The sequence below is a fragment of the Argopecten irradians genome, chromosome 2, assembly GCF_041381155.1.
Source record: "Argopecten irradians isolate NY chromosome 2, Ai_NY, whole genome shotgun sequence".
Lineage (NCBI taxonomy): Eukaryota > Metazoa > Mollusca > Bivalvia > Pectinida > Pectinidae > Argopecten > Argopecten irradians.
Window position 1 is genome coordinate 70,578,434 of NC_091135.1, and position 14,576 is coordinate 70,593,009.

The 14,576-nt window shown below is 35.8% G+C and overlaps 1 protein-coding gene across 1 annotated transcript in view; it reads left to right on the forward strand.

Moving 5' to 3' along the window:
* Positions 1 to 5,641: 5,641 nt before the first annotated feature.
* The window catches only part of LOC138317079 (perlucin-like protein), a 29,139-nt gene continuing 20,204 nt past the window's right edge, over positions 5,642 to 14,576 (forward strand). The window contains exons 1-2 of the mRNA XM_069258700.1: positions 5,642 to 5,859; positions 7,641 to 7,823. Coding sequence (XP_069114801.1) covers positions 5,718 to 5,859; positions 7,641 to 7,823 — 325 coding nt within the window. The 5' untranslated portion in view covers positions 5,642 to 5,717. The remainder of the gene's footprint in view (positions 5,860 to 7,640; positions 7,824 to 14,576) is intronic.

Here is a 14,576-nt window from a genome sequence, read left to right on the forward strand (position 1 = left end):
CTAATGTTTATAAGTACATGTTTGTCTGTCCATAGTGCTTTAATTCTGTGTTGTAACTAATGTTTATAAGTACATGTTTGTCTGTCCATAGTGCTTTAATTCTGTGTTGTAACTAATGTTTATAAGTACATGTTTGTCTGTCCATAGTGCTTTAATTCTGTGTTGTAACTAATGTTTATAAGTACATGTTTGTCTGTCCATAGTGCTTTAATTCTGTGTTGTAACTAATTTTTATAAGTACTTGTTTTGTCTGTCCATAGTGCTTTAATTCTGTGTTGTTAACTAATGTTTATAAGTACATGTTTGTCTGTCCATAGTGCTTTAATTCTGTGTTGTAACTAATGTTTATAAGTACATGTTTGTCTGTCCATAGTGCTTTAATTCTGTGTTGTAACTAATGTTTATAAGTAGTACATGTTTGTTCTGTCCATAGTGCTTTAATTCTGTGTTGTAACTAATGTTTATAAGTACATGTTTGTCTGTCCATAGTGCTTTAATTCTGTGTTGTAACTAATGTTTATAAGTACATGTTTGTTTGTCCATAGTGCTTTAATTCTGTGTTGTAACTAATATTTATAAGTACATGTTTGTCTGTCCATAGTGCTTTAATTCTGTGTTGTAACTAATGTTTATAAGTACATGTTTGTCTGTCCATAGTGCTTTAATTCTGTGTTGTAACTAATGTTTATAAGTACATGTTTGTCTGTCCATAGTGCTTTAATTCTGTGTTGTAACTAATGTTTATAAGTACATGTTTGTCTGTCCATAGTGCTTTAATTCTGTGTGTTGTAACTAATGTTTATAAGTACATGTTTGTCTGTCCATAGTGCTTTAATTCTGTGTTGTAACTAATGTTTATAAGTACATGTTTGTCTGTCCATAGTGCTTTAATTCTGTGTTGTAACTAATGTTTATAAGTACATGTTTGTCTGTCCATAGTGCTTTAATTCTGTGTTGTAACTAATGTTTATAAGTACATGTTTGTCTGTCCATAGTACTTTAATTCTGTGTTGTAACTAATGTTTATAAGTACATGTTTGTCTGTCCTTAGTGCTTTAATTCATGTGTTGTAACTAATGTTTATAAGTACATTGTTTGTTCTGTCCATATTGCTTTAATTCTGTGTTGTAACTAATGTTTATAAGTACATGTTTGTCTGTCCATAGTGCTTTAATTCTGTGTTGTAACTAATGTTTATAAGTACATGTTTGTCTGTCCATAGTGCTTTAATTCTGTGTTGTAACTAATGTTATAGTACATGTTTATAATGTACATGTTTGTCTGTCCATAGTGCTTTAATTCTGTGTTGTAACTAATGTTTATAAGTACATGTTTGTCTGTCCATATTGCTTTAATTCTGTGTTGTAACTAATGTTTATAAGTACATGTTTGTCTGTCCATAGTGCTTTAATTCTGTGGTGTAACTAATGTTTATAAGTACATGTTTGTCTGTCCATAGTGCTTTAATTCTGTGTTGTAACTAATGTTTATAAGTACATAAGTGTTTAACTGATGTTTATAAGTACTTGTTTGTCTGTCCATAGTGCTTTAATTCTGTGTTGTAACTAATGTTTATAAGTACATGTTTGTCTGTCCATAGTGCTTTAATTCTGTGTTGTAACTAATGTTTATAAGTACATGTTTGTCTGTCCTTAGTGCTTTAATTCTGTGGTGTAACTAATGTTTATAAGTACATGTTTGTCTGTCCATAGTGCTTTAATTCTGTGGTGTAACTAATGTTTATAAGTACATGTTTGTCTGTCCATAGTGCTTTAATTCTGTGTTGTAACTAATGTTTATAAGTACATGTTTGTCTGTCCATAGTGCTTTAATTCTGTGTTGTAACTAATGTTTATAAGTACATGTTTGTCTGTCCATAGTGCTTTAATTCTTGTGTTGTAACTAATGTTTATAAGTACATGTTTGTCTGTCCTAGTGCTTTAATTCTGTGTTGTAACTAATGTTTATAAGTACATGTTTGTCTGTCCATAGTGCTTTAATTCTGTGTTGTAACTAATGTTTATAAGTACATGTTTGTCTGTCCATAGTGCTTTAATTCTGTGTTGTAACTAATGTTTTATAAGTACATGTTTGTCTGTCCATAGTGCTTTAATTCTGTGGTGTAACTAATGTTTAATAAGTACATGTTTGTCTGTCCATAGTGCGTTAATTCTGTTGTGTAACTAATGTTTATAAGTACATGTTTGTCTGTCCATAGTGCTTTAATTCTGTGTTGTAACTAATGTTTATAAGTACATGTTTGTCTGTCCATAGTGCTTTAATTCTGTGTTGTAACTAATGTTTATAAGTACATGTTTGTCTGTCCATAGTGCTTTAATTCTGTGTTGTGAAACTAATGTTTATAAGTACATGTTTGTCTGTCCATAGTGCTTTAATTCTGTGTTGTAACTAATGTTTATAAGTACATGTTTGTCTGTCCATAGTACTTTAATTCTGTGTTGTAACTAATGTTTATAAGTACATGTTTGTCTGTCCATAGTGCTTTAATTCTGTGTTGTAACTAATGTTTATAAGTACATGTTTGTCTGTCCATAGTGCTTTAATTCTGTGTTGTAACTAATGTTTATAAGTACATGTTTGTCTGTCCATAGTGCTTTAATTCTGTGTTGTAACTAATGTTTATAAGTACATGTTTGTCTGTCCATAGTGCTTTAATTCTGTGTTGTAACTAATGTTTATAAGTACATGTTTGTCTGTCCATAGTGCTTTAATTCTGTGGTGTAACTAATGTTTATAAGTACATGTTTGTCTGTCCATAGTGCTTTAATTCTGTGTTGTAACTAATGTTTATAAGTACATGTTTGTCTGTCCATAGTGCTTTAATTCTGTGTTGTAACTCACCTTGTTTATAAGTACTTGTTTGTCTGTCCATATTGCTTTAATTCTGTGTTGTAACTAATGTTTATAAGTTACATGTTTGTCTGTCCATAGTGCTTTAATTCTGTGTTGTAACTAATTTTTATAAGTACATGTTTGTCTGTCCATAGTGCTTTAATTCTGTGTTGTAACTAATGTTTATAAGTACATGTTTGTCTGTCCATAGTGCTTTAATTCTGTGTTGTAACTAATGTTTATAAGTACATGTATGTCTGTCCATAGTACTTTAATTCTGTGTTGTAACTAATGTTTATAAGTACATTTTTGTCTGTCCATAGTGCTTTAATTCTGTGTTGTAACTAATGTTTATAAGTACATGTTTGTCTGTCCATAGTGCTTTAATTCTGTGTTGTAACTAATGTTTATAAGTACATGTTTGTCTGTCCATAGTGCTTTAATTCTGTGTTGTAACTAATGTTTATAAGTACATGTTTGTCTGTCCATAGTGCTTTAATTCTGTGTTGTAACTAATGTTTATAAGTACATGTTTGTCTGTCCATAGTGCTTTAATTCTGTGGTTGTAACTAAAGTTTATAAGTGACATAATATTTGTCTGTGCCACAAGTGCTTTAATTCTGAGGAAAGATGCATGTAATATTTTATTTTTGGTTTTTTATTTCAAAATATGGTGTTGTCTGTCCCATAGTGCTTACTATTAAATGTTCTGTTCTGGTTGAAACTAATGTTTATTTTTACACGGGTGAAAAATGCTTCTGTCCATAGTGCTTTAATTCTGTGTTGTTAATGTTTATTACACTTTCCCGTTTGATCAAAAAACGATGTCACTAGTGCTTTAATTCCGAAACTGTTGAATTGTGCGTCATCCAGGTTTTCCTAAAACCCTAGGTCGTAACCTGTAATTAAGAATATCTTGCATTTTAAGTACATGTAAAAATGTCTGTCCATATCACATACAGACTTTAAATTCTTATGAGTCCACTGTAACTATCCAAATTATAAGTAACATTTTTGTCTGTATTATATTGTGACCGTCATCATTCAGGAGCGAGTATTGTACGGAGTGGGGCAGGTTTACTAGAATCACATGTGTCTAAGCAAATATTGCTAGTACATTTTGGCAGATTACACTACTGTTAATAAGTAACATGTATTATTTGGTGTCCATTCTACTGCTTTCCATTTCATTGATTAGTCAATCCTTTATTTTTCAGTTCGAAAGTATTCAAACAGGACTGATGAGTACCGGGAAGAGGGGTTACTCAATATCATGAAGATGTAAATACATTTACATATATACATGTTTGTAGTCAAATGTTTTACATCATGGTAAAAGGCCATAAAAAAAACAAGATACATGTATTAACCCTGTTTTCGGGTGGATAACTGTGATTTATCAACCCTCGAAAATGACATAACGCATAAATTCTGGGGCCTTCGAACTCGGTAATATCACATCCTCGAGTTGATAAATCACCGTCTCCACCTATAAACAGGTCGATATTTGTATAATGAGTATTAATTTCCATAACACGGGATTGTGTGATGTTTCTCGGGCGTCGTGCCAAATATCACCATCAGTTGCATATCACTACACTAGATGGCAGATCCTTCATTGTTACAACACAGATTTACACAGGGACACTTTGGTTTGTGTTGTAACTGAATGGTATGGCATTAGGATTGTCATCTACAAACGTTTATTTTTGTTTCGGTAGCATAATGGGCATTTACTCAAAAATCATTTTTGAGATAAAACTAAGAAATGAAAAGCTGTTAGGAAACGGTAGTGGGCCTCTAAAGACTTGATACTATTTCGCTCAAATAATTTGACGATTGATTTTATAGGGTTTGATAACCATTCGTTATAATACATATCCATTATGGACCTTTCTTGGAGTCCATATGGTGTTTTACCACCCGAGTAGAATAACTAATGACCGAAAGGGCGATATTACATAATACGGACCAAAACCAAGGTCTTATGTTTTATATAAGATATGTCGTTTCTTCAAAAATACCAAAAAACAATCTCTAATGTTTCAAATTAACTATAAGAAAAGCGTTGGTCAACGAACGGCATCCCGAGGAATGAATCGTTTGTGCAATGTAGTTCACAAAGAAATATTGACTCGATGTTTCTAAAATGCCGAGTCAATATGCTATATATTGAACGTCAGGTGACCAAGTATTACCCAATGAAACAGTTGAAAATCAAAGCATATCTAATAAATGCTTATAACTACACTCCAACCGATATTGATCAAACAATATAATAAGTTTACGATGCTTTAACGGGTTATTGTGAGCGGTTGTTGAATTTAGACATGTTTATATCTCGGCTGTACATCTGCTTTCCTTTCTACGGTAAGACCATGGCATAGTTTACCTCATCGTATTTGTTATTATAAAGGATTTTAGAGTTTCATTTTGATTTTGTGTTTCATAATGATCAGTCGTAAAAAATTCAGTAGCAATTGTTATGATAAAACATATGTAACTGCATTTGATAAACATGTGAGATCGAAGTTTAGAACATTTAGTTCTACACATTTTTACGAAAATTATATCTTATTCATTGCAAAAAAACTAAACCAAATTGCATAGATAAAACGAATATCGTTTTTGGAGTGTCTTCGAATATACTTCCACATAAGTACATTATATATAAACACGCCTACCATCAATATAACAGATTCCTTTATCATACAGGGGGGTTTTGAGGCAGCTTTAAAACATTTCATCATCTCTATATTTCAGTATTTTTGGCTAGTGGGTACATAATGCTACGGAAGAACGTAGCATTTGATAACCTATTTCCTAACGTGCCATTAACTACTGTGGGTGTAGTACTATCGGTAATGGAGTGTGGTTTACTGTGCCAACAGGCTAGTTGTATGTCAATGGTGTACGAGGCCACAGGACGGATCTGTCACCTCCACAATAGGATCATCACAAATACTTCGGACTGTTCCTGGAGACCCAACACGTCTTACTACACAGGTACGTAGATTATTATATACGCTGTAATAACATGAACATTTACCAAAAGAAGCAGTAGACTTTGTTCCGTTTCTTCGCCTGATTCCATTCAATTAATATATTGTTTGATTTCTCGATGACAAATGATATCAGAGTGTTTTTAAGGAATATAATAGTAGCACTGTCAGACATAGATTTGGTTGCTTTAGTGGCGAGGTAGATTCTAGCTTTATATCGGATGTAATTCCACTATTACAACATACTATCGTATGGTGGAACTGCTGGGACAAGTGTAGGATGCACTTTTCTCCCATACTTGACAGGGTTATCCCGCGGTTGCTAGGGAAAAATAACTCTGAATTTACCAGGGTAGGGTAAAGACAGCTCACTATAGAAAGTGACGTCATCAATACATGCGGCGACAAAATTTTGACAATCGACCATCGGCAAGCCTTGGGTTGATAAGCCAAAACTTTTCACCCGGGTTGAGATATCCCTGTCCACTTGACAGACCCGTTTTAGATTATATTAGATACAAACACACACACACACACACACACGCACACACACACATATATATATGTGTGTGTGTGTGTGTGTGTGTGTGTGTGTGTGTGTGTGTGTGTGTGTGTGTGTGTGTGTGTGTGTGTGTGTGTGTGTGTGTCAAAGAAGTAATATCAACGGGATTTTCCAGATGACACGGGGTCCAATCTAACGTAAGTCTGTTGGATACGAATTACTTCAAATGGTAAATATGATACAAGGAAGTAATTCCAACCGTGTGGACAAAACAAAATTGTCAAATGTTCGAGGCGATCTGCCCCTTTATCAAGACATACAAAACGAACACGATTACATAATAGGATACGAACAGTAATGTGGGACAAAGTAGACAAATATATAGATATGTGTGCGTGTACAGAGACATCTGCACTTCCGGTGAGGATAAGATTTCTCTATCTTATCCAAGGATAGACAGTCTGCACGCGTAGAACATATTCGCATGCTAATCCGAAAGTTGTAAAACGTCATATGCAAATCGATCATATTGATCAGTTAGGTCAAATTGGACAATCCATCATGTCACCTTTGATATCCAGCTCGTGATTCGCGCACGTGCTCAACTTTGACCTAATTATGTATAATGATCATCGCAATCGGAAGTCCATCCGCCTTCACGTACAATGTACCCGGTAAAAAGACTCTATTTAAATGGTTTTGGGACAATATATGTTAATATTCCTTTGACTTTGAATATTTAAAAATGATTCTCACGGTGCAACGAGATGAACAAAGTTTGTGACAAAGTAAAATATGAGAAAAATCAATTTGATTGAGTTACTAAATAAATATTTGTTTTCGCATTTTGAAATCGTGTAGGCTATTACTACATGTAGTTTTCAACGTTTTTTGGGGGGAATTACAGGGGCAGAAAAAGGATCATTATCTACCTAAAGAGTAGGACAGGGTAATATCTTCCTATGGAGGAGATTTACGACAGTCTTACCGTAGGCAAACCTAGGGTTAGACAGTTATGAATCTCCGGTAGAGATTTTCCAGGCCTACCCTTAAGGTAGGGACAGATCCTGTTAGTCTCTTGTTGTGCATGGAATTGCTAACTGTCATATATACATGTACATGATATTTCACAATGACAAGGCAGACGTAATGAACTCGTCCATAATATCCACAAATGTTTTAAAAGTCTCTGTATTATATTGGTTAACAATTGGTATAGTGATATCAAATTAATGTTTAATACTTTATTTATATATTTGTATTTTTTAAATCACTTTATAAAGTTGTGAGCGGGGTGGCTAACGGTTACGACTGTGATATAATTACGGACAGCTGCCTGAAGAAGTTGCCTAGTGCCATGTCCTGGTCAGATGGCAGTGTACAATGTGCTGCTGAAGGAGCGGTACTACTCCATATTGACAGTGTTAGTAAACAACAGGCTGTCCAACACTACATGATAGAACGAGGTAAATACAATACTATGAATGTGAAAGCACATTATGATATGGCGAGAATGTTCAGAAAACAGTGTGATACGTTTGCATTGCACGAATTAACATGAATATTTCATAATATGGACCTTGTTGTTTATTTAGGCTTAACTCCAGTTATTATGTAGGGACAGGCTATTTAAGTGTTTGAGTTTTACATTTAGGTGTATAAAATGATTTTAGATTACTATTTCCTTATTGTCCTATGGGTGATTTTTGAGGTTTTGGAATGAATACCAGGTTATTTGTAATTTTGTAAAGTATGATAATGTATCTGTTCTATCTATAATGTTTTTCAAGTTGATGTCACGAACGCTCGTACGCTGACTGATTTGTATTATTTTCGCTTTTACGAGTTTAGAAAACACGAAAAAAAATCCTGCGTAGCCTTTTCTTTTTTGGCACTTTTTCCAACGCGGAAAGCGAAAATATGCAAAGCGAAAATGCGAAGAAAAAAAAACAAAAAAAAAAAAAAAAACCCGTAAAACGAATAAGCGAAAAAGCGAAACAATCGTGTGTTTCTGTGTGTATTTGTGACAACACGGGCTCCTCTTCGTTCTACTTTTTTCGATTGTGTACAAATTGCAGACTTATATTCTAGTGTTGGTTTGACAATTGCTTTCTTCTAATTATGTTCTTTGTAGAGATGGATGTCATGTTAAATGTTAATGATGGTGTGCCACTTAGACTCTGAGTGAATGAAGATGATGCTATATATGGCCGTTAAATGTTAATGATGGGTGTGCCACTTAGGTTCTGAGTAAATGAAGATGATGATATATGTAGCCGTTAAATGTTAATGATGGGTGTGCCACTTAGACTCTGAGTGAATGAAGATGATGCTATATGTGGCCGTTAAATGTTAATGATGGGTGTGCCACTTAGACTCTGAGTGAATGAAGATGATGATATATGTAGCCGTTAAATGTTAATGATGGTGTGCCACTTAGACTCTGAGTGAATGAAGATGATGCTATATGTGGCCGTTAAATGTTAATGATGGGTGTGCCACTTAGACTCTGAGTGAATGAAGATGATGATATATGTGGCCGTTAAATGTTAATGATGGGTGTGCCACTTAGACTCTGAGTGAATGAAGATGATGATATATGTGGCCGTTAAATGTTAATGATGGGTGTGCCACTTAGACTCTGAGTGAATGAAGATGATGCTATATGTGGCCGTTAAATGTTAATGATGGGTGTGCCACTTAGACTCTGAGTGAATGAAGATGATGCTATATGTGGCCGTTAAATGTTAATGATGGTGTGCCACTTAGACTCTGAGTGAATGAAGATGATGATATATGTAGCCGTTAAATGTTAATGATGGTGTGCCACTTAGACTCTGAGTGAATGAAGATGATGCTATATGTGGCCGTTAAATGTTAATGATGGGTGTGCCACTTAGACTCTGAGTGAATGAAGATGATGCTATATGTAGCCGTTAAATGTTAATGATGGGTGTGCCACTTAGACTCTGAGTGAATGAAGATGATGATATATGTGGCCGTTAAATGTTAATGATGGGTGTGCCACTTAGACTCTGAGTGAATGAAGATGATGATATATGTGGCCGTTAAATGTTAATGATGGGTGTGCCACTTAGACTCTGAGTGAATGAAGATGATGATATATGTGGCCGTTAAATGTTAATGATGGGTGTGCCACTTAGACTCTGAGTGAATGAAGATGATGCTATATGTGGCCGTTAAATGTTAATGATGGGTGTGCCACTTAGACTCTGAGTGAATGAAGATGATGATATATGTAGCCGTTAAATGTTAATGATGGGTGTGCCACTTAGACTCTGAGTGAATGAAGATGATGATATATGTAGCCGTTAAATGTTAATGATGGGTGTGCCACTTAGACTCTGAGTGAATGAAGATGATGATATATGTGGCCGTTAAATGTTAATGATGGGTGTGCCACTTAGACTCTGAGTGAATGAAGATGATGATATATGTAGCCGTTAAATGTTAATGATGGGTGTGCCACTTAGACTCTGAGTGAATGAAGATGATGATATATGTAGCCGTTAAATGTTAATGATGGGTGTGCCACTTAGACTCTGAGTGAATGAAGATGATGCTATATGTGGCCGTTAAATGTTAATGATGGGTGTGCCACTTAGACTCTGAGTGAATGAAGATGATGATATATGTAGCCGTTAAATGTTAATGATGGGTGTGCCACTTAGACTCTGAGTGAATGAAGATGATGATGCTATATGTGGCCGTTAAATGTTAATGATGGGTGTGCCACTTAGACTCTGAGTGAATGAAGATGATGATATATGTGGCCGTTAAATGTTAATGATGGTGTGCCACTTAGACTCTGAGTGAATGAAGATGATGCTATATGTGGCCGTTAAATGTTAATGATGGGTGTGCCACTTAGACTCTGAGTGAATGAAGATGATGCTATATGTGGCCGTTAAATGTTAATGATGGGTGTGCCACTTAGACTCTGAGTGAATGAAGATGATGATATATGTAGCCGTTAAATGTTAATGATGGGTGTGCCACTTAGACTCTGAGTGAATGAAGATGATGCTATATGTGGCCGTTAAATGTTAATGATGGGTGTGCCACTTAGACTCTGAGTGAATGAAGATGATGCTATATGTGGCCGTTAAATGTTAATGATGGGTGTGCCACTTAGACTCTGAGTGAATGAAGATGATGATATATGTAGCCGTTAAATGTTAATGACCGGTGTGCCACTTAGACTCTGAGTGAATGAAGATGATGATATATGTAGCCGTTAAATGTTAATGATGGGTGTGCCACTTAGACTCTGAGTGAATGAAGATGATGATATATGTAGCCGTTAAATGTTAATGATGGGTGTGCCACTTAGACTCTGAGTGAATGAAGATGATGATATATGTAGCCGTTAAATGTTAATGATGGGTGTGCCACTTAGACTCTGAGTGAATGAAGATGATGATATATGTGGCCGTTAAATGTTAATGATGGGTGTGCCACTTAGACTCTGAGTGAATGAAGATGATGATATATGTAGTCGTTAAATGTTAATGATGGTGTGCCACTTAGACTCTGAGTGAATGAAGATGATGATATATGTAGCCGTTAAATGTTAATGATGGGTGTGCCACTTAGACTCTGAGTGAATGAAGATGATGATATATGTAGCCGTTAAATGTTAATGATGGGTGTGCCACTTAGACTCTGAGTGAATGAAGATGATGATATATGTGGCCGTTAAATGTTAATGATGGGTGTGCCACTTAGACTCTGAGTGAATGAAGATGATGATATATGTGGCCGTTAAATGTTAATGATGGGTGTGCCACTTAGACTCTGAGTGAATGAAGATGATGATATATGTAGCCGTTAAATGTTAATGATGGGTGTGCCACTTAGACTCTGAGTGAATGAAGATGATGCTATATATAGCCGTTAAATGTTAATGATGGGTGTGCCACTTAGACTCTGAGTGAATGAAGATGATGATATATGTGGCCGTTAAATGTTAATGATGGGTGTGCCACTTAGACTCTGAGTGAATGAAGATGATGATATATGTGGCCGTTAAATGTTAATGATGGGTGTGCCACTTAGACTCTGAGTGAATGAAGATGATGATATATGTAGCCGTTAAATGTTAATGATGGGTGTGCCACTTAGACTCTGAGTGAATGAAGATGATGATATATGTAGCCGTTAAATGTTAATGATGGGTGTGCCACTTAGACTCTGAGTGAATGAAGATGATGATATATGTAGCCGTTAAATGTTAATGATGGGTGTGCCACTTAGACTCTGAGTGAATGAAGATGATGCTATATGTGGCCGTTAAATGTTAATGATGGGTGTGCCACTTAGACTCTGAGTGAATGAAGATGATGTATATGTGCCGTTAAATGTTAATGATGGTGTGCCACTTAGACTATAATGAGATGATGTAATTGCTAATGTTATGATGGTGTGCCACTTAGCTCTGAGTGAATGAAGATGATGATATATGTGGCCGTTAAATGTTAATGATGGGTGTGCCACTTAGACTCTGAGTGAATGAAGATGATGATATATGTGGCCGTTAAATGTTAATGATGGGTGTGCCACTTAGACTCTGAGTGAATGAAGATGATGATATATGTAGCCGTTAAATGTTAATGATGGGTGTGCCACTTAGACTCTGAGTGAATGAAGATGATGCTATATGTGGCCGTTAAATGTTAATGATGGGTGTGCCACTTAGACTCTGAGTGAATGAAGATGATGATATATGTAGCCGTTAAATGTTAATGATGGGTGTGCCACTTAGACTCTGAGTGAATGAAGATGATGATGATATATGTAGCCGTTAAATGTCAATGATGGTGTGCCACTTAGACTCTGAGTGAATGAAGATGATGCTATATGTGGCCGTTAAATGTTAATGATGGGTGTGCCACTTAGACTCTGAGTGAATGAAGATGATGCTATATGTGGCCGTTAAATGTTAATGATGGGTGTGCCACTTAGACTCTGAGTGAATGAAGATGATGATATATATGTGGCCGTTAAATGTTAATGATGGGTGTGCCACTTAGACTCTGAGTGAATAAAGATGATGATATATGTGGCCGTTAAATGTTAATGATGGGGTTTGCCACTTAGACTCTGAGTGAATGAAGATGATGATATATGTGGCCGTTAAATGTTAATGATGGGTGTGCCACTTAGACTCTGAGTGAATGAAGATGATGATATATGTGGCCGTTAAATGTTAATGATGGGTGTGCCACTTAGACTCTGAGTGAATGAAGATGATGATATATGTGGCCGTTAAATGTTAATGATGGGTGTGCCACTTAGACTCTGAGTGAATGAAGATGATGATATATGTAGCCGTTAAATGTTAATGATGGGTGTGCCACTTAGACTCTGAGTGAATGAAGATGATGCTATATGTGGCCGTTAAATGTTAATGATGGGTGTGCCACTTAGACTCTGAGTGAATGAAGATGATGATATATGTAGCCGTTAAATGTTAATGATGGTGTGCCACTTAGACTCTGAGTGAATGAAGATGATGATATATATGTGGCCGTTAAATGTTAATGATGGGTGTGCCACTTAGGCTCTGAGTGAATGAAGACGATGATATATGTAGTCGTTAAATGTTAATGATGGTGTGCCACTTAGACTCTGAGTGAATGAAGATGATGCTATATGTAGCCGTTAAATGTTAATGATGGGTGTGCCACTTAGACTCTGAGTGAATGAAGATGATGCTATATGTGGCCGTTAAATGTTAATGATGGGTGTGCCACTTAGACTCTGAGTGAATGAAGATGATGATATATGTAGCCGTTAAATGTTAATGATGGGTGTGCCACTTAGACTCTGAGTGAATGAAGATGATGATATATGTGGCCGTTAAATGTTAATGATGGGTGTGCCACTTAGACTCTGAGTGAATGAAGATGATGCTATATGTGGCCGTTAAATGTTAATGATGGGTGTGCCACTTAGACTCTGAGTGAATGAAGATGATGATATATGTGGCCGTTAAATGTTAATGATGGGTGTGCCACTTAGACTCTGAGTGAATGAAGATGATGATATATGTGGCCGTTAAATGTTAATGATGGGTGTGCCACTTAGACTCTGAGTGAATGAAGATGATGATATATGTAGCCGTTAAATGTTAATGATGGGTGTGCCACTTAGACTCTGAGTGAATGAAGATGATGATATATGTGGCCGTTAAATGTTAATGATGGGTGTGCCACTTAGACTCTGAGTGAATGAAGATGATGATATATGTGGCCGTTAAATGTTAATGATGGGTGTGCCACTTAGACTCTGAGTGAATGAAGATGATGATATATGTAGCCGTTAAATGTTAATGATGGGTGTGCCACTTAGACTCTGAGTGAATGAAGATGATGATATATGTGGCCGTTAAATGTTAATGATGGGTGTGCCACTTAGACTCTGAGTGAATGAAGATGATGCTATATGTGGCCGTTAAATGTTAATGATGGGTGTGCCACTTAGACTCTGAGTGAATGAAGATGATGCTATATGTAGCCGTTAAATGTTAATGATGGGTGTGCCACTTAGACTCTGAGTGAATGAAGATGATGATATATATGTAGCCGTTAAATGTTAATGATGGGTGTGCCACTTAGACTCTGAGTGAATGAAGATGATGATATATGTGGCCGTTAAATGTTAATGATGGGTGTGCCACTTAGACTCTGAGTGAATGAAGATGATGATATATGTAGCCGTTAAATGTTAATGATGGGTGTGCCACTTAGACTCTGAGTGAATGAAGATGATGCTATATGTGGCCGTTAAATGTTAATGATGGGTGTGCCACTTAGACTCTGAGTGAATGAAGATGATGATATATGTAGCCGTTAAATGTTAATGATGGGTGTGCCACTTAGACTCTGAGTGAATGAAGATGATGCTATATGTGGCCGTTAAATGTTAATGATGGGTGTGCCACTTAGACTCTGAGTGAATGAAGATGATGATATATGTAGCCGTTAAATGTTAATGATGGGTGTGCCACTTAGACTCTGAGTGAATGAAGATGATGATATATGTGGCCGTTAAATGTTAATGATGGGTGTGCCACTTAGACTCTGAGTGAATGAAGATGATGCTATATGTGGCCGTTAAATGTTAATGATGGGTGTGCCACTTAGACTCTGAGTGAATGAAGATGATGCTATATGTGGCCGTTAAATGTTAATGAT